At 52.3% G+C, this 20,402-nt stretch overlaps 3 protein-coding genes across 3 annotated transcripts; all 3 read right to left on the bottom strand.

Annotated features, from left to right (window-relative positions):
- Nucleotides 1-1,080: 1,080 nt before the first annotated feature.
- Nucleotides 1,081-13,297, bottom strand: LOC119727797 (basic salivary proline-rich protein 2-like). Its single transcript, XM_038199862.1, has 3 exons — nt 13,253-13,297; nt 1,397-2,144; nt 1,081-1,269 (listed from the first exon to the last, which is right to left on the bottom strand). The coding sequence occupies exons 2-3, from the start codon at nt 2,141-2,143 to the stop codon at nt 1,081-1,083; spliced, it is 936 nt and encodes a 311-aa protein (XP_038055790.1). The 5' UTR covers nt 2,144; nt 13,253-13,297.
- A 2,741-nt stretch (nt 13,298-16,038) lies between these two features.
- On the bottom strand, nt 16,039-17,139 carry LOC119727798 (uncharacterized protein K02A2.6-like). The gene has a single exon (XM_038199864.1). The coding sequence runs from the start codon at nt 17,137-17,139 to the stop codon at nt 16,039-16,041; it is 1,101 nt and encodes a 366-aa protein (XP_038055792.1).
- Nucleotides 17,140-18,510: 1,371 nt separating this feature from the next.
- LOC119727799 lies at nt 18,511-20,007 on the bottom strand. Its single transcript, XM_038199865.1, has one exon. The coding sequence runs from the start codon at nt 20,005-20,007 to the stop codon at nt 18,511-18,513; it is 1,497 nt and encodes a 498-aa protein (XP_038055793.1).
- Nucleotides 20,008-20,402: the final 395 nt, after the last annotated feature.

Raw genomic sequence — 20,402 nt, forward strand, 5'->3', positions numbered from 1 at the left:
GGTTTCTGTTCAGACAGCCTTTTAGTTAAAACGGTAAAGGTTCGGAGGTCGCTCACCACTGGTGGCCGGTCGGATAGTGCACTTCGAACCAATATAAACATTTAAAAAATGCTTTCGTCCCGTGCGCACGAGGTCGAAGGAAATCAGCACGGCTCCTTTCCATACGAGTGCCAAAATAACCATGTGCCTCGGGTACCATCCACCAAATTTCGGATCGAATCTCGGAGCTGAATCGCGCCTGGCTTTACCGTGGCTGACTCCCGGGCTACGCCGGTGTCATATGAAAATCCGACTCCTATGAAAATCGGACTCCTTTTCCCTATTATTGGTTAATTCCTCACACGTGACAGGCCTCTATCTTATATGTATTCCTAAAAATAGTATATCATCGTACTTACGCATGCGCAATACTACCAATGAGTCCATAATTCATGGAGTCGGATTTCACACTACACCATCGTGCAACGGACGGTCGCGGCCGGGGATTGTGCGTACTGGGCCCGGGCCGCCCGAGGCGAGAATCACGCTGGGCGCTATATATATATCGGTCAGCGGCAAATACTACATTACCGTCAAGCACTACTTAAACTTTCGAAGATAACGACAGCAATATTAACATGCTCGATATTGTAGCGTAGAACAATTCTGGGGTTCCTCACACGCACTCAAACGGAACTCCAACACAGGTATACTCGTTTCTGCTGGTTCTAGGCTGTTTATTCCTCACAAAAACGTAAACCGCAAAACACAACTATTCTCTTCAGCAACGAGGCAACAACAATACTACTGCGCATGCGCCGCCCGGAAGAACGGGCCTCCCCGGCCGGCCACCAGGGGCTCCACTGCGCGGCTCCACCGTGGAACCGCGCTGGTGCCCTCTGGCGGCCGACCGGCACGGACGCCACACCGCCCCCTTCGAGGACCTTGTTTGTCCCCAAACAGGGCGCCGGCATCCGCAACCGGACAACCAGGAAGACCCGGCCCGGAGGCGCATGACACAACAAAATTACTACAGCATTCAAAAAAAAAAAAAAAAAAAATGAAAGGAAAGAACAAGAAATCAAAGAACAAGTCTAAGGTTTAGTTGGTGGATGGCGGCCGGCGCTGGAACTCCGTATGTCGGAACAGCTGCTCCCAGAACTCTCGGGGGACGCCATCGGGGTAGCGCGGGGGCGGAGGCGCTCCAGGGGGCAGCATTCCTCCCAGAGAAGGTTGAGCGGACACGGAGGGATCTACGAAGTGCTGGCCGTACTGCTGTCCCTGGTACGTCTGCAGGAGGAGACGCCCAGGCACTTCATAGGTGTGAACCACCCGTGTCCGCATCAGCCGGTGGCCGACCTCGTTTGCTCCATGGACTGTCCTTTCGAGCCGCCATTCGTCCCGCGCATGCTCGCACAGGGGTTCCAGCATGTGCGTGGCGGCCTCCCTGGTGGTGTTGTCCGGGTGGAGGGCGCCGGCCGTCTCCAGTCGCAGCGAGGTCCCGTCCGAACCTCAGGGGACATCGGGGGTTCCGTCTGCGTTCCGCCCTCCGCCCGTGTCGGCTGGGGGTGACCAGGGCTTGCTTCCGCTGCCCTGCTGAAGCGAGGACGCCTGCCCTGGGCACGGCTCCAGGGGAACCGCCGGTCGGGACTCCACCAGGGTGGTGGCTGGCAGGGTCGCTCGGCCCGGTCCCGGCTCCGCCAACCAGGTGACCTGTCCTGTTCAGGGCGGGAAGGCCGGGAGGACCGCTCCGGGTGGTCGCGGCCCCCCGGCCCCCTGACGACTCTGGACTTACCCGTCTTCTTAGTGGCGGCGGCGACGGTGACCGTCCTGCCGGACCACACCGTCCGAATGGAGGTGGGTCTGGGGTCCCCTGCCGGGAGAGATGAGGCGGGGACGGGGCCTGTCTCATGTCGTCGTCACTGGCGTGCACCTCCAGCACATCGGCCTCCGCCATCACCACGGCCACGCTGTCCCCTTGGCAGAACCGGTGGTGTCTGGCGCGGACATCGGCCCTAAAAAACCGAACTCCGCATCCTCTCTGGCAGGGGTATGGGCGCTCCGGGTGGAGCGCCACACACGCGGTGTTTAGGTGCCTCTTTAAGTTCCTCCTCCTCCCGAACGTCTGGTCACAGTGCGGGCAATGAATCGGGGCCGGGTCCATCCTGCAGGGGGAAGAAAAAGAAGAGCATTTGGTTATTTGTTGGCAATAACGGCTTGGTCGGATTATCTTCCGGCCACCCCGGGTGACTCTCCAAGGAGCCGGCGCCATTGGTGGTGAAGAGGGCTGTCCCCCTTCGGGCTCGGCCAATTCCGTATCGGATCCGGCGTCCTCGCTGCCCGGTCCTTCTGGGGCGGCAGCCGCCGTCGGCTCCGGTGGCAGTGTCCCCTTCCCCGTGTGAACTGGTAGTGGTCCCTCCTCGGCTAACTGACCACCCACCGGCCGGCGGGTCCTCCCGGGTAGTGTCAGTTGACGGACTCGGTGGTAGCGTCACCTCCTGGTCTTGGGTTGGTGGCGGTCCCCCTTTTGGCAGGTTCTGCGCTACGCGCCTCCACCAGTCCACTTTGGCGTCGCCCAGATACGGCTTAAGCCGGTTGGAATGAACCACCTTGGCTTTGGCTCGAGGGGATTTTTGCACGCGGAACGTGACATCATCGATCTTCTGTGTCACCACGAAGGGCCCGTCCCACCAGCACTGCAACTTGGGCGTGCGACCCACTTTCTTGGAGGGGGTATACAACCACACAGGATGGCCAGGCTTATAGCTGGCACTTTCTGCTCGACGATCGTAATGTTGCTTTTGATATGTCTGACTCTTCCGCAGATGATGACGGGCAAACTCGTGGGCGCGCTCTATCTTTGTCCTCAACCCCTCCACATATTCGTGCTCTGCTGCGCCATCATCACGTACGGTAGGTGTTTGTCCCAATCGACCCGGTTCTCATGAACAAACAGGCTCAGCATCGTTTTGACTGTGCGGTTGAACCGCTCCACCATCCCGTCGGACTGGGGGTGGAACGGCATGGTGCGGGTCTTTTGGACGCCGAGCAGCTTACAGGTGCCCTGGAAGAGCTCGGCTTCGAACTCCCTCCCTTGATCCGTGTGGATCTCGAGGGGAGCTCCAAACCGGGTGATGACCTGTTCGACGAGGACTCTGGCGACAGTCTGAGCAGTCTGGTCCGGGATCGGAAACGCCTCCACCTACTTCATAAAGTAGTCGCCACCACCATGATGCTAGAATTCCCTGTCCTCGTCCTCGGAAATCGACCCGTGAGCTCGATTGCGAGGCGCTCCATCGGAGCCCCTACCAGGTACTGTTGTGGGGCCTTGAGGGTTCGAGGAGGTGACTTCTTTGACCCGCAATTGTGGCACTTTTGACACCACTCTTCTGCCTGGCGTTGCATCCCCCTCCAGAACACCGGAGCCTGTCTCAGCCGTGCGACGTTCCGGGTAATCCCCGAATGTCCTGAAGTCCTATTGTCATGCGCGAGTCGCAAGACGTCGTCGACTTTCACCCGTGGTACCACGACCTTCCATACCGGCGGTTCGCCATTGGGCTGCTCCCACTTCACCTGCAATATGCCCTGGGACAGCCGCAGCGTCTCCCACTTAGCCCACCAGTACTTCGGGCCTTCACCCAGCGCCGAGACGTCCCGCCAGCTGGGTTTGGGGACCCTGTCTTCCAGCCACTGCACGATCTTGTCCAGCTCTGGGTCACTATGTTGTTCCTGTTTGAGTTCTTCCTGGTCCCATGCTTCCAGGAGCCCTTCCGTGGTGGTGGCTTCTTCCTGCCCAGCCCCCGTAATGGCTCCCACCTGCACCTCCCCTGGTTGCGTCTTCCCAGCATCGTGCGACTGGCTCAGCTGCAAGTCAGCGTCCCGCTGAGCAAGGGGGCTTTCTTTAGTAAAGCATTCTTGACTTGCTTCTTTTGATCGCCCACACTGGCCAGACAGGATTCTACACTGGCCACACGGGATTCTAGAGACGGCGTCGGCGTTCGTGTGCTTCCTACCCGCCCGATGTTCCACATCGAACTCGTAGCACCCCAGCCTCTGAATCCACCTGGCCGTCTGCCCCTCAGGTTCGCAAAAGTTGAACAGCCATCGCAGCGATCCGTGATCCGTTCGGAGCAGGAACCGTTTACCAAGAAGGTAGTGTTTGAAATAGTGAACGAAATGGACCATGGCCAGCAACTCTCTCCGAGTGGTACAGTAGTTGCGTTCGGCCTTAGACAGGGTACGGCTGCCATAGGCGACCACTCGTTCACCATCGTCCCCCTCCTGCGACAGCACTGCTCCGATGGTGCAGTAGCTGGCATCTGTGTCCAGGACGTAGCGGCGCTCCGTATTCGGGTAGCACAACACGGGTGCGGTGGTCAATGCGTCCTTGAGGTGCTCCAATGCTGACTGGCAAGCACTCGACCAGGAGAACGCCCTTTGGCTCTTGGTGGTAAGGGCATGGAGGGGGCGAGCAATCTCGGCGAAGTTCGCAATGAAGCGCCTGTAGTAGGACGCGAGGCCTAGGAAACTCCGTACTTGAGTCAGGTTTGCTGGTTGCGGCCAGTTCCTGATGGCTGCGACCTTTTCCGGATCCGTCCTTACTCCCTCGGCCGACACGAGGTGACCCAAGAAGGACACCTCCGTCTTGAAGAGATCGCATTTCTTCGGTTTGAGCTTCAGGCCGGTGGCTCGGAATCGCTCCAGGACCGTGGTCAGCCGCTTGTGGTGTTCCTCGGAGTCTGGCCCCACACGATCACGTCATCCAGGTAGACTACCGCCACCTGCCACTGCAACCCCCTCAACACAGGGCATAACGGTGAACTGGTACCTTGCCAGTAGCCACTGGCCAGATCAAGGGTGCTGAACCACTTTGCCCCGCTCAAAGTGTCAAGGTTGTCCTCGATTCTGGGGATGGGGTAGGCGTCCTTCATCGTCACCTCATTGACTTTCCGGTAGTCAACGCAGAACCGGACAGACCCATCCTTCTTCCGGACCAGCACCACCGGGGATGACCAAGGGCTGTGGGAGGGCTCGACCACGCCATCATGCAGCATCTGTTTTACCTGCCGGTCACCTTCTTGCCGTTTATGTATCGGCAATCTCCTCGGCGGTTGACGTATAGGCGTTGCTGTCCCTGTATTTATTGTGTGTCGGGTCAGTTCGGTCTGACCAAGTTTGCCGTCCGGGCCAGTGAATGCTCCAACGAATTCCGTCAGCAATTCAGCCAGTCGGGAACGTTCAACAAGGTCAAGGTTCACGGCTCCTCGCTCCAGGAGGTCTTGCAGATGGGGCGGTACCTCTCTCTGGGCATCCGTCCTCTGTCCGGTGTCACCCAAAGGGAGGTGGTTGACGGCAGATCCTTGTTGCCCGTCCTCCAGCTCGATCACATCCAGACCCTCCATCGGTGAGAAGAGAGCCAAGCGGCTGCCTTTGTAGACCGTTACAGGGTCGGTCGTCGGGTTGAAAACCCGAACCGGCACGGTTCCATTGTTTGTGTCAACCAGGCGGGTAGCGACCGCCAACCGGCAATTGTCCGTAGCCTCCAAGCTGGGGTAAACCATCCCGACTCCCATCCGTGGTTCAGTCTTTATCTACCCCGTGAGGATCGCCTCGTGACCAGCTGGGATTATCATGTTCTCCGTCACCTGCACTCTCGCCACCATGGGTTTGTGCGTAAGGTATGAGATCCGGAATGGGACCGTTCGAGTACCGAGCGAGCTCGGCCCGCCCAGTAAGCTGCCGCCCGCTTCGAACACTGTACCCGCCCGGTTACTCAAGCGTGACGCTCGGTTGCCTGCTGGAGTGGCCCTCTGGGTCACAACAATAGCTGTAATCAACGGATTAGTGGTTATTGTTCGAGGATTACAGCGCCCAACTCAGGTTGGGTTGGTGTGGAATTTTATTCTTTTCTATCTTCATAGAATGCAAGTATTTTATGTTTGCATGAAATCATTTGACAAATAAACTTGATAAAACTGCCTAGTTTGCAAAGTTCTATATATGAACAATGGTTAAAAGCTAGATGATCAACGTGTGATTTTTTTTCTTTGAACTTTTCGAAATACGATGTTCGATATCTATATTCTCGGAATTGATCAAATGTACGAAATACCTCATTCTGTATTAATTGAAATAAAGTATTCCCCATATGACGAACATGAATTGTTTTGCGTGTGGTAATGATGTGATGTTGTTGAATTTTAGACTACAACACCGCACTTGCCCCTTATTCACGTTAATGCATACGCATTTTAAACAGAAAAGTCTGATACCCGTTTGAGAATAGAAGCTGGCGGGCTTGACCCCCGATCGGTATGAAGTGGCCCACTCGGTAGCCCCGATCGGTATGAATACTGGGCACTCTTTTATTCAAGCGTGACGCTCGAGAAGCAGGTGGGAGTGACCCACTCTGTAGCTCCCGATCGGTATGAACGCTCGGTTATTCAAGCGTGAGCTTGGTTGACTGGAGTGGCTCTCTTGGTCGCTATCAACGGATTAGTGGTTATTGTTCGAGGATTACAGCGCCAAACTCAGGTTTGGGTTGGTGTGGAAGACACTGGCAATCATTATATTTTTTGTGGAATTGTATTCTTTTCTAGCTTCATAGAATGCAAGTGTTTTGTTTTTGCATGAAATCATTTGACAAATGAACTTGATACAACTGCCTAGTTTGCAAGGTCTGTATATGAACAATGGTGTGATTTTTTTTTTCTGTGAATTTTTCGAAATACGATGTTCCATATCTATATTCTCGGAATTGATCAAATGTACGAAATACCTCATTCTGTATTAATTGAAATAAAGTATTCCCCATATGACGAACATGAATTGTTTTGCGTGTGGTAATGATGTGATGTTGTTGAATTTTAGACTACGACACCGCACTTGCCCCTTATTCACGTTAATTCATACGCATTTTAAACAGAAAAGTCTGATACCCGTTTGAGAATAGAAGCGGGCGGGCTTGACCCCCGATCGGTATGAAGTGGCCCACTCGGTAGCCCCGATCGGTATGCATACTGGGCACTTTTTTATTCAAGCGTGACGCTCGAGAAGCGGGTGGGAATAACCCACTCTGTAGCTCCCGATCGGTATGAACGCTCGGTTATTCAAGCGTGAGCCTGGTTGACTGGAGTGGCTCTCTTGGTCGCTATCAACGGATTAGTGGTTATTGTTCGAGGATTACAGCGCCTGGCCAACTATGGTTTGCCCTGGCTATGATTATCTGCAGCATTTTCTTTGCTATAGAGTATAGAATGGCAGTATTTTCTTTGCATGAACACGTGTAAATGTAGGCCTATATGGGTTTTACTGATTGCTTGACGTACAACGTATTATTTTCCCCCTTTGTTTTAAGGTTTAAGTTTTTCTGTTGACGCAAAAACTTCACTCACTTTAAATCCTGAAACCAGATTTTTATGTGTACATTTTTTGTTCACCCTGAGACTCATTTCAATTAATAGTTGGAATATTTTTTTCTAGCTATTCTAATTTCTATCTAGAAAATATGCAAGATAAGACATTGCAAAATTGTACGTGAACACGCACATTCTTTAATCAAACCACTGAGCTGTGAAAGCAACTTGTGAATGACTACTACATGGACCACGTTCCCGCCCGTCGTCCGTGTACGGGACCCGGTGTCATACGAAAATCGGACTCGTATGAAAATCGGACTCTTTTCCCCTTTTATTGGTTAAACCCTCTCACGTGACCGGTCCATCTCCTAATTGTCTATGCAAGGGCATGCGCAATACCCCCAATGATTCCGTACTTCATACAACCTAAATTCATGCTGCACTGGCGTCAAGTGAGCGCAGAGCAAACCTTCTTTGTCATTCGTTGAACGGTCTCCCTCATGTCTTAATATCGAATACATACAGCGCAGCGGGGGATATCTAACCGAAGGAACAGCCCATGACGTATACTGCTTTGTTGCAACGCGGGATTGGGTGTCAGACAGAAAGTGTGATACACGCTGTAAACATAATAGTCTGATACCCTTTCACTATACTTTGTGATAAACGAAACTCTAATGTCGCAGCGAGCGCATTAACTTCAGCGTTCTGACAACAGTCATCGTGATTGCAAACACGCAGAAAACCTGTGACTTCAGAGTATAAAAGATAGCCATGTATTAAACGTCACATTTGCGTTTACCTTGATGGCATGACTGGTTCATTGGCGAATGTAATGGGAATTAGTAAACAGACTTTACAACCGTGCCGTCGATGATCATTTAGGCCCTGACCCGGAGCCATTGCAAGTGTACCAGAATGCTAAAAAAAATATGTTTTTTTACATATTTCCAAAGAAAACAATGTTGTGAAAGGGTCTCATTGAATTCCCTAAATTTGTTATTTGATTGCAATTCATAGTTCTGTGTGAGAGGAGAATAAAGAAATATGTGCCTTGATGATATATTGGTCCACGCGATTTTACATGTAGGCCTGTACAAAATACATGTAGGCTAGGCTACATCATCAGTTTTCCATGCCTGACAACCCTTTTTAGCATCTACAATCCGCAAGCAAGAGAAGCTGACAGATGCGGTGAAATACATCGCCATGAAAATTACACCCGAGATTGTTTCTGGCACGCCTAGTTCGCACCCGCCCACCACTCCAATACAGGCGACCACATCTGACCCACCCTCTACAGACACTCCATCTGAAGATCATCACCCAACCGCATCCTATACCGGAACACCAGTGTCATCCCGCAATATCCAGTCCAAGTTAATCGCGGGTCCAGAGCCGGGCACGTACCTTCTGGGCGGGAATCACAACATGATACGCCAGGTCTCCGACTACAAGATTATTCTCCGCGACGTACAGATGAGGAAGCGCACCGCTTCGGAGGTAGAGAGCGCCAGGCTGCTTTGTCTGAACCTCATGAAAAGGGAGATCCCGAAGGACACACTTGCAAAGCAAAATATCACCGGGAACTCCCGTGACGAAAACAACAAGAAGTGCAAAATACCACGAATCGATAGCGAGATTCTCCACAGCATATTTGGCCAAAGCAAGCTTCAGTTCCCAGACTTTAATGAGTGGTACACCGACCACAAGTGCAAGACGGTTGAGATGTTGAATGATGGCTGCAAGAGAGCGAGGAGGGAAATCAAAGAGAGGTCTTCAACTTAAAAGTGACATTTAATCTGTTCACATTGTGCCCCCCAACCCTGGAAGCGAACTGATCAGTTGTTGTTTGAATTGCGCATTTAAATAACGTCTATATATGTATTTGGATATTGGGCTAACCGGAAAGCTTTTATTAATGTTCAGTCTTCGTCTACTCAAATCAATAGTGTGCTTTAATCACTAGATTACGGATACAGTTGTTTATTTTTTTATGCTTTTTTTACAAAAAGTTTTCTGTGTAATTAATGATCTTCGGTGGCTTTTATCATCATCACGAAGAAATGTTCACACCACCATCAGAATAGATCAAGGGAAAATAATAAAGGTAATGGTAATAACAACAATAAAACGAAAAGACGAAAAGAAAATCAAAGGTTGAAAGCTCTCCGTCTTTATTATTGTTCATCATCGGTATACCTCTTTCCCTTTCCTGCCTTTGGACTATCTGTTGAACGAAAAAAATTAATTAATGCACGTAAATAGAACAAACTGGGGAATTCTGATCTTAATACTGAACAAAATACCAAACCCGTTTGCTTTAAAAGTCAGATTCAGGGATTCATCGGTGCAAGTCCATATACATTTGTATACATTTAAGGGGAGAAAAACGTACCACGTAACTAATTGAAACCCATGTTCACTGATCACTCAAGCTTTTCAATAGGCCTGCGAGGGCAATGGGTCAACAACAATAGCAGTCCACGGGAGGGATTACCGGCGGCGCGCCCTTTGATTTGCCGGGTCTTTGTTACCCAGCAGTGAGGATTATCGCCTTGCAAATTGCTTCTTTTGTTAGGTTCAGGAGAGGGCCCACCAGTCAGACTTGTACTTCGTTCTCTTAATCCGAGCTCGCCCACTTTGGAGAGGAGTCCCAATCCCTTTCTCGGAGTGGGCGAGGCTTAGCCCAGACCGTCTGGGAACCGGGCGGTAAGGGATCTCATACCTAACACCTCCCAAGGGGACTGGCTTCCCGTTAATGATGACAGCGTTGTCTCCCCATCGCCATTCTAAGTGATACTTTGACAAGAAATCAATTCCGAGTATCATGTCTGGCTCGATATCGGCCACGGTAAAGGTGTGGTTTGCGCGCAGATCCCCCACTTGTAGGTCGAAGTTGCCCCCACCCCCCCCCCCTCTTGTCGGCATGGGGCTGCCGTCCGCCATCCTCAGAGCTGGAGATGATGGAGGAGGTTCGGTCTCTAGGCACCGGGCCAGGCGTCGTAGATTCGCTCCGAGATCAGACTCGCTGTTTCTCCGGTGTCTAGGAGGCAACGCACTGGTTTCCCAGCGATCCTCCCCGCCACGTAATTCGCCTGAGACGTCCCACCCAAGGCCGGCCTCTTTCTGTGGTCGTCGTTGGAAGGAGGCAGACTGCCGTTTCTGATGAGGGCAGTTCCGCCTGATGTGTCCAAATTCGTGGCAACCATAGCACTCCACCTGGGCACGCGCACCTGGTGTGTACACGGCCCAGGCAGTTGATTTGGGTTCCTCGGCAGGGGTTGGAGGAGGCTGGGCTACCGACCTCACGTCTCTAGCTATTGGTTTCCCTTTTCTGTTTTGCGCTTGCGACTCGAGAAATGTTTCCATTTCGGTCGCCAGAGTGACTGCTTTGGTCAAAGTCGTCGCTTTCCAGGAGAAGATGTGACGCTGCAGCTGTTTCTCTTGCAGGGCATTGCGGAAAGCCTCGAACCGCCAAATCCTCACGGGCCTGTGTGGGCAGCTTCGGGTAGCTCTTCAACACCAACCGTCGGATGGATTGTCATAGGCTACTGAGTGACTCGTCTCGGCCCCTCGTACGCATAGACAACTGAGCCCGATGTAGCGGAATCTGTGCTGTCACCCCGAACTGCTGCTCGAAGTTTTCCAAAATGGAGGAATATTCCTTCTGCGTTTCCGGTACCATATCCGCCAATGCCTCCTGAGCCGTGCCCTTTAGGTGAGATGCAAGGAACATCGCCTTCTCCGCCTCGCCCCACTGATTGACTGCTGCAACGCTCTCGAAATGGATCAAGTAATCCGACCATGACGAGATCCCGTCAAACTTGTTGGGGAGCATCAGTGGTCTCCGACCCCCTGGCCTGAAGTGATCAGGCGTTGTATAGTCCCCCGCTTGACTGGCACTTGGGGAGCGCCCCCCCCCCGCCTGTTTAGGGGCCGCCCAAACATTGGCAGAAACTGGGTCCCCCCCCCCCCCGGGAGCACCGGGTGGTGACGTCCCAGGGGATCTCCCAACTGCAGTGGTGTACGGCCGAGCAGCCGGGTCGGTTCCGCTCCGTTGGCTTGTGTGCGGAGCAACCGTGCCGGCTCCGCCCCATTGGCTTGTGTGCGGAGCAACTCTGCCCCATTGACTCCCGTGCGGAGCAACCTCGTCGGCTCCGCACCATTGACTTGTGTGCGGAGCAGCTCTGCCCCACTGACTCCCGTGCGGAGCAACCTTGCCGGCTCCGCGCCATAGACGTCCGTGCAGAGCAACTCTGTTGGCTCCGCCCCATTGACTCGTGTGCAGAGCAACTCTACGGACTCCCGTCCATTTACTCGTGTGCGGTGCAACTCCACGGGTTCCACTCCATTGACTTGTGTGCGGAGCAACTCTGTCGGCTCCGCCCCATAAACTCCCGTGCGGAGCAACCTCGTTGGTTCCGCACCATTGACTTGTGTGCGGAGCAGCTCTGCCCCATTGACTCCTGTGCGGAGCAACCTTGCCGGCGCGGCGCCATAGACGTCCGTGCGGAGCAACCCTGCCGGCTCTGTGCCATAGACGTCCGTGCGGCGCAACTCTGTTGGCTCCGCCCCATTGACTCGTGTGCGGAGCAACTCTACGGGCTCCCGTCCATTGACTCATGTGCGGAGCAACTCCACGGGCCCCACTCCATTGACTCGTGCGCGGAGCAACTCTACGGAATCCCGTTCATGGACTCGTGTGCGGAGCAACTCCACGGGTTCCACTCCATTGACTCGTGTGCGAAGAAACTCTGTCAGCTCCGCCCCATAAACTCCCGTGCGGAGCAACTCTGTCGGCTCCACCCCATAGACTCCCGTGCGGAGCAAGTCCACCGTCTCCGTCCCATAGAGTCGTGCAGTGCGGGCCTGCTCCGAGTGGATGTCAGGACTCGCCGTACTGCGATAGTGGGGACGAAAGTACTGCTGGGGGAGATCTGCACCCGGTTGTGCCCCCTGATGAGTGCTTGGACGGTTTCCCGCCCCAGCTATATGGGCAAATCCAGCCTGGGGGCGCCCCGAATGGGAGGCCTCACCAGTCGTATCCATGTAAGCACCAAGTGGCGCTTCCATGTAGGGCCTAGCACTATTTTCATGAGCGTAGGGATTGCGGGTTGCCCCAGGACGAAACCCCGCCCCCACTGCATCAACCAGCACAGCTCGGGATCGTTCCGAATGGAACGAAACGTCTGCTGCGCCAGCGTCTACAGCACGGGGCGGCCCCTCGCGGGACCCGGCATATGCGGCTTTATTACCAACAAACTGGGGCATGTCCCGACGAAGCCCCGCCCCCGCTGCATCGGACAGCACAAATCGGGATCGTTCCGAATGGAACGAAACGTCTGTTGCGCCATCGTCTACAGCACGGGGCGGTCCCTCATGGGACCTGGCATATACTGTGTTGTTACAGAATATCTGGGGTATATCCCGACAAAGCTCCACCCCCGCTGCATCGACCAGCACAACTCGGGATCGTTCCGATTGGAACGAACCATCTGCTGCGCTGCCGTCTACAGCACGGGGCGGCCCCTCGTGGGACAGGGTACCAGTCATTGATGATTTATGGTAATGAGCACACCCGCCCCCCGCAGGGGTAGACGTACTGCAATTACTTTAACCCCCGCCCAAGTCCCGAAATTCCAACTTTACCATCCCCCACATCCTCCCTCATGAGAAAATCCGTCCCCAGCAACCCCCTTGTTTCCCCTTTCCTCCCACCAAAATTCCCCGGACTATCCCGCAAAAAGGATTCCAACTCGTCCACCGTGACGAAGGTACTGCCGGCCGATCCACTAGACGGGCCCCCACTCCGTGAGCCCGCACTCCAGCCTGCCTCCTCGCCGTGTGGCGAGTTAGGTGCCAGACTTCCGTGATCTCCTGAATTCATTGCAGAAAATATCTGAAAAATTCACCTGTTTTTCCGCCTTCTGCGTGCCGCCGCTGCCACCAATGTAGCGTAGAACAATTCTAGGGTTCCTCACACGCACTCAAAAAGGACTCCAACACAGGTATACTCGTTTCTGCTGGTTCTAGGCTGTTTATTCCTCACCAAAACGTACACCGCAAAACACAACTATTCTTTTCAGCAACGAGGCAACAACAATACTACTGCGCATGCGCCCCCCGGAAGAACGGGCCTCCCCGGCCGGCCACCAGGGGCTCCACTGCGCGGCTCCACCGTGGAACCGCGCTGGTGCCCTCTGGCGGCCGACCGGCACGGACGCCACAATATCTATTCTTCTTCTTCATTCATTCATTCATTTTCATGATGACTTGATAAGTTGGGCCCAACTGTCCCTGTCGAGCATAGTGTTGGAAGGAGATGGACCACTCAGACCAGTTTCTAGCTCGATGGATGTTTTCAGGGTCATGTTGGGACTACCTTTTCGTCGAGGCGCTTCAGGAGGGGCTCATTATGTCGATAAACGTGACCGGCTAGCCGAAGGCGACGCTGTCTGATGGTGGTGGAGATAGGGGGAAGGGCACCATACAAAACAGAGTTAGGGAGATGTTGTTGCCAAGAAACGTTCTGAACAGCCCGCATCATCCGTGTATAGGTGCCATCAATGGACGCAGAGATCTGTTTGGTCAGGGTCCAGGACTCGCAACCGTAGAGGAGGATGGATTCTACTGAGGTCTTGAAGATCTTAAGTTTGGTGGTCTTGGAGATCGAGGATCTCCATACTTTGGTCAGTGAGAACAGAGCAGACCAAGCTTGAGCTTTTCTACACTCGATGTCATGAGCTGTGTTGGTGTAGGAGCCCAGATACTTGAAGTCATCAACTTTATCGAGCTTACTGCCATCTAGTGCAGTGACGTCATCAGAGGAAGATGGGTTGATGACCATGTACATGTCCTTAGTCTTCTTTGCGTTAAGAGAGAGACCAACGGACTTGCAGCAAGCTCCTACTTTATGGAGGAGAGATTCGGCATCAAGGAGGGTGTCTGCAAGCAGACTAATGTCATCTGCATAATCTAGGTCGGATAGATATTGGGCAGGGTGTCTACTACTCCTACGGCGTGAGAGGGTGAGACCATCGGTTACACTTAATGCTGTCCGCAGGGCATAATCCAGAACTATGATGAATAGGTACGGGGCGAGAGGATCACCTTGAAGAACTCCAGTGTTGACGGAGAACGAATCTGATTCACCTTCGGGAGTGAGAACAACAACACTTTTTGATGGCATTAGTGGTCTCCTCCGGGATACCGTAAGCATGCAGGATCTTAAACATTGTTGGTCTGTCAACAGAGTCAAATGCTTTACAGAAATCGATAAAAATGATGGCAGCTTCCTTCTGGTGGTTACGAATTTCCTCAATAAGGCGCCTGAGGGCAAGGATTTGAGATGAGGTTGAACGTAGAGGCCGAAAGCCACTTTGATTGGGACGGAGTATCTTCTCAACTTCCGGACGAATGCGATTCAGAAGTAGTCGATTGTATACCTTGGCAGCAGTTTGAGAGAGGCTGATTCCCCGGTAGTTGTCTGGGATGGTGAGGTCCCCTTTCTTTGGAACTGGGACGATGCCAGAAAAGCCCCATTCTGGAGGGCGGTTGCCTTCAAGGGTTGCATTGCAGAACCTTGTGAGATATTTCTTAAGTTTAGGAAGCCTCCAAACTTCAATAGGCATGTTGTCTAGACCAGGAGCCTTGCCAAGCTTCATTTGTTTAATGGCTATGTTGACCTCGGCTTGGGAGAATTTGCCAGCTGGGATGTTAGGGTTTGGATCAAAGACGGGATCAATGGAGACTGGGTCATTGGAGGCATTATCAGAGCTGAGAAGCTTCTCAAAATGGGATTTCCAAGAGGCAAGTCGATCATCACCTTGAATGAAAACGGTGTTTGGACGTTTACCAGAGAGCTGTTTTACCAGTTTCCAGGCATTTTGGATGGAGTTGATCGATTCCCACTCGTCAAAAGCACTGAGGATGTTGTTGACTCTGAGGTCTTCTTGCTCGTCATACACACTACTGAGGTTGGATTGAGCAGCAGGAAGATTGGTTGGTAAGGAGGTGAGTACCTTTCTTCGAGCTACATTGACTGGTGTCGATGATGCAATGCTAGGTGGTCGTTTGGTTTGTGATGGAAGGAGAGACTTCCCAACACTCTCACACACTTTGACGAAGGAGCCATAAGATTGGTCGTCAGGGCACAATGAGGACCACTCATGGGTGATACGGTCCTCAATAGAAGATGCAAGTTCTCTATCTGAAGCCTTGCAGACCAGTACAGTCTAGGACGGGCAGTAGGTTTTGTGGAACTGTTCTAAAGACGGCAGGACTCAAGTGTAGCATTCACTGAGAGACGTTTATTAACAGCCCGCAATAACATCATAGAATATGGATACGGTGGCCGCGTAATGCCACTCCATAACATCCCCTTTCCTTAAGATAAGGAACAGTCTTTTGTTGTTGCTGAACTTTCACTTGAGACTGAGTGTAAACTGTGGTCTGTTACAGTGGTGATCACGAACGCTAAACTTTTGTGAATAACTCAGCAAACATTATGAACGCTTTAACACTAGAACGTATTTGGAACAGCTCTAAACCTTTAACACTACTTAGTAATAAGGTTAGTTTAAGAACAACTTTAGTAAAAGCAACTTTAACCAATAAACTGCATGCAAGCGTAGTCTATCTAAACTAAGTGTTGGCCTATGGCCCTAAGGCTTTGTGGGTGAGTGTCCCAAAGTCAGATTTATGACTCGATAAGTCTCTTTGGTGGTCTGGAAATGCGACCGGATCTGGTGATGGTAGCGTTGGTGTTCAGTCCTGGAGGTTTGTCTGTCGGAGCGGAAGGCACATCTTGTGCCTTAGCGACTGGTTGCTGCATGAGCTGAGGTTCACTCACGCATGTGACTGGTGTTGTAGGTTGTTTAGCGTTTTCCCGACTGTCTCTGAGGTGAACGCGGTTGCGTCTGTAGCATTTGCTACCGACTTCTACGATGTAGCTGCGTGGCGCAACTTTAGCTTTTATCACTCCCGGGGTCCATGGGGAGCCTTCAACCTTGGGTCGAGTTTTGGCGCGAACTGGCTGTCCGACAACCAGATCAGGGAGGCTTTTGGCAGTGCGGTCGTGATACAGTTTAGCTGTCTGTCTTTTGGTCACGACTTGCTCGGTGACGGCCTCTACAACCTGGGGCTTGTACAGTGAGCTCTTGCAAGGGAGGAATGAGCGCGTTCGTCGAGACATTAAGCGCTGTGCCGGAGAGCTGGACATTCCCGGAGTAGTGGTGTTCCTCCATTCAAGGATAGCCTTCCACACGTCACTTTTGTCTTTGGCAGCTTTGGTCACAAGTCCCTTGGCGATTTTGACCGCGGACTCTGCTTTTCCGTTGGATTTGGAGTGGTAGGGGCTTGAGGTAGTGTGTTCAAAGTCCCAGTCATTCGCGAACTGAGTGAACTCGCGTGACACGTAGTTTGATCCGTTGTCTGTGATCAAGGTGTGAGGAATGCCGTGGGTGGCAAACACTGGCTTCAGTTCCTTGATTAGCGATTCGGAAGTCATGTCTTCCAGGGCGCGCAAGTCAATGTAGTCTGAGTAGAGGTCTACTAGTACGCAGTAGTTTTGTCCATTGACCTCAAAACAGTCACTCGCGACTAGTTGCCAGGGTTTCTTGGGTACTGGGTGTGTCATGAGGGGTTCCTTGGGGAGAGCTGGTTGTGACTCCTGGCAGATTGCGCAGCGTTGGACTGCCTCCACCAGTTCTGTGTGCATACGTGGCCAGTACATTATGTCTCGTGCAGTGTTGGTGGTGTACTGCACGCCCATGTGAGATGCATGTGCCCTTGCTGTCATGTCTGCACGGAGAGCTGTTGGGATTACAATACGCGTTCCGCGAAAGATGAGCCCATTTTGTGTTGACAGCTCATCTCTGTATGGCTAGTATTCCCTGATACACAAGGGAACTTGAGCCTTGTCCCCTGGCCAGCCTGCTTGGATTACCTGCATCAGCGTTTGTAGGGTTTGGTCAGTGAGCGTTGCCTTTTTGACTCTCTGCAGACGCTCGTCTGTGACGAAGATGGTTGGTTCCATGTTCTCCAACTCCATGTTGAGCTTCTGCTCCTGAGTGAAGGAGAAGATCAGAGAGTCTGGTGTCTGATCTGTGACTTGTCGTGTTGGCAACAATGCTCGCGACAGTGTATCGCTCAAGTACATTCGCAAACCCTGCTTGTACTCTACGTGTAGTGAGTACTTCTGTAGGCTCACCAAGATTGGCTTTCTGAAGATGTTCATCAGAGGTTTGTGGTCGGTGAGTACGAGCACTTTGTCGCGGCCTAGGATGTATTGCTCAAAGCGCTGTGTGGCGAATACGATTGCCAAACACTCGTTTTCTATTTGAGCATAGTTGCGTTCTGTGGCAGAAAGTGCTCGTGAGGCGTACGCGACTGGGCGGCCATTTTGTGTGATGACGGCTCCTAGCCCAACCTCGGAGCTATCACACTCGATCGCGATGTCTTGGTTGACATCATAGTAGCTCAGTACTGGTGCTTTAGTGATGAGCTTCTTGATCTTGTCCAGGACCTCGTCATGATGTGTCAACCAATCAAATATGACGTCCTTGTCGGTGAGACGTCTGAGTGGCTCGCATACTGTGCTCAGTTCTGGCAAGAATTTAGCCAGATAGGTTACCACTCCGATGAGTCTCAGCACTCCCTGGACGTCTGTAGGGCGAGGCATGTCGAGTATGGCCTTGATTTTCTCCGGGTCTGGAGATAGTCCGTCTGAGCTGAAGACGTGTCCCATGTATGTGACACTGGGTAGCTTGTACCGTAGCTTGGCTGCGTTCAGCTTCAGATTCCGCTCTCTGCATCTCGAGAGAAGAGCGGTGAATGCAGCGTCGTGTGAGGCTTCTGCTTCAGCCTGCGTTTCTCCTGAGCCGTAGACGAGGATGTCATCTGCAATCACTGCGATGTTTTCCAGGCCTTCCAGGCACTTATGGAGCCTGCGCTGGAATTCTTCCGGTGCTGATGAGATACCAAAGGGCATCCTCAACCAGCGGTAACGCCCGTAAGGCGTCCAAAATGTTGTCAGATAACTGGAGGGCTCATCAAGGACGACTTGAAGAAAACCGTCCTTGGCATCTACCACCGAGAAGAGCTTGGCGTTCTTCAGTCTCGGGGCTACTTCGTCTACGGTGGGAATGGGGTAATGGTTGCGCTTAATGGCCTAGTTCAGGCCGTGTGGATCCAAGCATACCCTGATTTTGTTTGGCTTTCTGACGACTACCATGTTGTGAATCCACTTGGTAGGCTCAGTCACCCGGGCAATGGTGCCTTGGGCTGTCATGCTGTCTAGCTTTCGTTTCAGCTCTGCCCGCACCGGGATGGGTACTCTGCGCCTGGTGTTCTGCGTTGGAGTGACACTGTGATCAATGTCTATGTGGTAGTGACCTGGTAGCCGACCAAGGCCAGTGAATACGTCTTTGTACTCACTGAGGACCTGTTGCTTGGTTTGAGTCGGTGACTCTGTCACTGCATGCACTAAGCACTCCTGTGCGAACTGCATTAGTCCCAGTGCTTCTGCTGCTTTACCTGACAGCAGAGATGAGGGGGCATCCTCCACGATCTCGAAGTGGATTTTCCTGGTGACCCCTTTGATCTGGCATCTCAAGCTGGCAGCTCCAACAGGATGAATTATTGTGCCATTGTACAGTTTCAGTTTAGTCTTTGGTGGCACCGGAGGCGTGTCACTGAGCTGCTTGTAGTCTGTCAGCTTCATGGTGCTGCAAGTTGCACCAGAGTCTAGCTGAAATCTGATGGTCTTTGTCAGATCCCTTGTGGGCGTCTCCACTGCTAGCTCAACAGAGTATTGCTGCTTGGGCTTTGACTGCACTGTATAGATGCTTTCGTCGCTGCCACTTTCGTCTCCATCCATTTGGTGGAGCTTCTGTGTGGATTTCTGTGGCTGACGTTTGGTGCGGTCTTTGCCCGATGACTGGCAAACCTGCGCATAGTGGTTGCGTTTTTGGCACTTAGAGCAAGTTGTCCCGTAGGCTGGGCACTTGCCTTTGCTGTGTGATTTGCCACAGTATTTGCAATTTATGTTCGGAGGCTTGCTGGCTTTTCCAGATTTCTGTGTCCGCTGCTTGTTTTTCACAAAGTGTGCTGTCTCTGCCTCTACCGGATCCATCTGCTGAAGGTGGATCGCTGCCTGTTCACTGCTGCGGCACATGTCTATGGCTTTCTGCAATGTCAGTGACGACTCACGCAGCAGACGAGCACGGATGCTGTTGCCTACTACTCCTATGACCAGCCTGTCTCGGAGCATTTCATCGAGAAGCGCTCCATAATTGCATGTGGTTGCCAACTTTCTCAGCCTGTTCAAGAAAGTGTCAATGTTCTCTTTGGGCTCTTGCTTACAGGAGTTAAACATGAATCGTTTGTACACCACATTGCGTTTAGGGTCAAAATGAGCTCCAAGGCTGGTTAGGATTTGCTGTGGTGACTTTCTCTGTTCCTCTGTTAGTGGCAGATTTTCGTACACTTCATAGCACTCCTTCCCCATAACTGTGAGTAATGTAGCCACATGGATGGAAGTATCTTTATTATCCAGTTCTGTGGCCACTAGATAGTTCTGCCAACTTGCCTTGAAAAATTGCCAGTTGAAAACCTGGTCTCCTTTCATGTCCATTTTCGCCGGTGGGGGAATGAGCGAGTGCGCCATGGTTAATATGCAGTGCGTGCGTAATGTACACCGCGATGTGTCCGTTACAGGCCTCCGTAGTTTACAGCGAAACGCACGTTGACGACAATGGCGTGAACTCAACGTGCAATGTATACGTACATGTACAGTCTATCGTTCACAGTGTAATACGCACGTGTTCAATGGCGGGAACTCCGCGTGAAAATTGTACAGTTTATCGTTCTCTTGCACAGCCTACCATGTGTGACAGGATCAGTCTGTGCTGCCGATGGATGCCTTGTGATCCGTTCACCAAGATTGCCGAAGATTTTGCCGGTTCTTTGCGGTAAAGGCGCTGGATTCAGCTAATTTCTGACACCATGTTCTAACGACGGCAGGACTCAAGTGTAGCATTCACTGAGAGACGTTTATTAACA

This window comes from Patiria miniata, unplaced genomic scaffold (assembly GCF_015706575.1).
Source record: "Patiria miniata isolate m_02_andy unplaced genomic scaffold, ASM1570657v1 HiC_scaffold_20, whole genome shotgun sequence".
Classification (NCBI taxonomy): Eukaryota; Metazoa; Echinodermata; class Asteroidea; order Valvatida; family Asterinidae; genus Patiria; species Patiria miniata.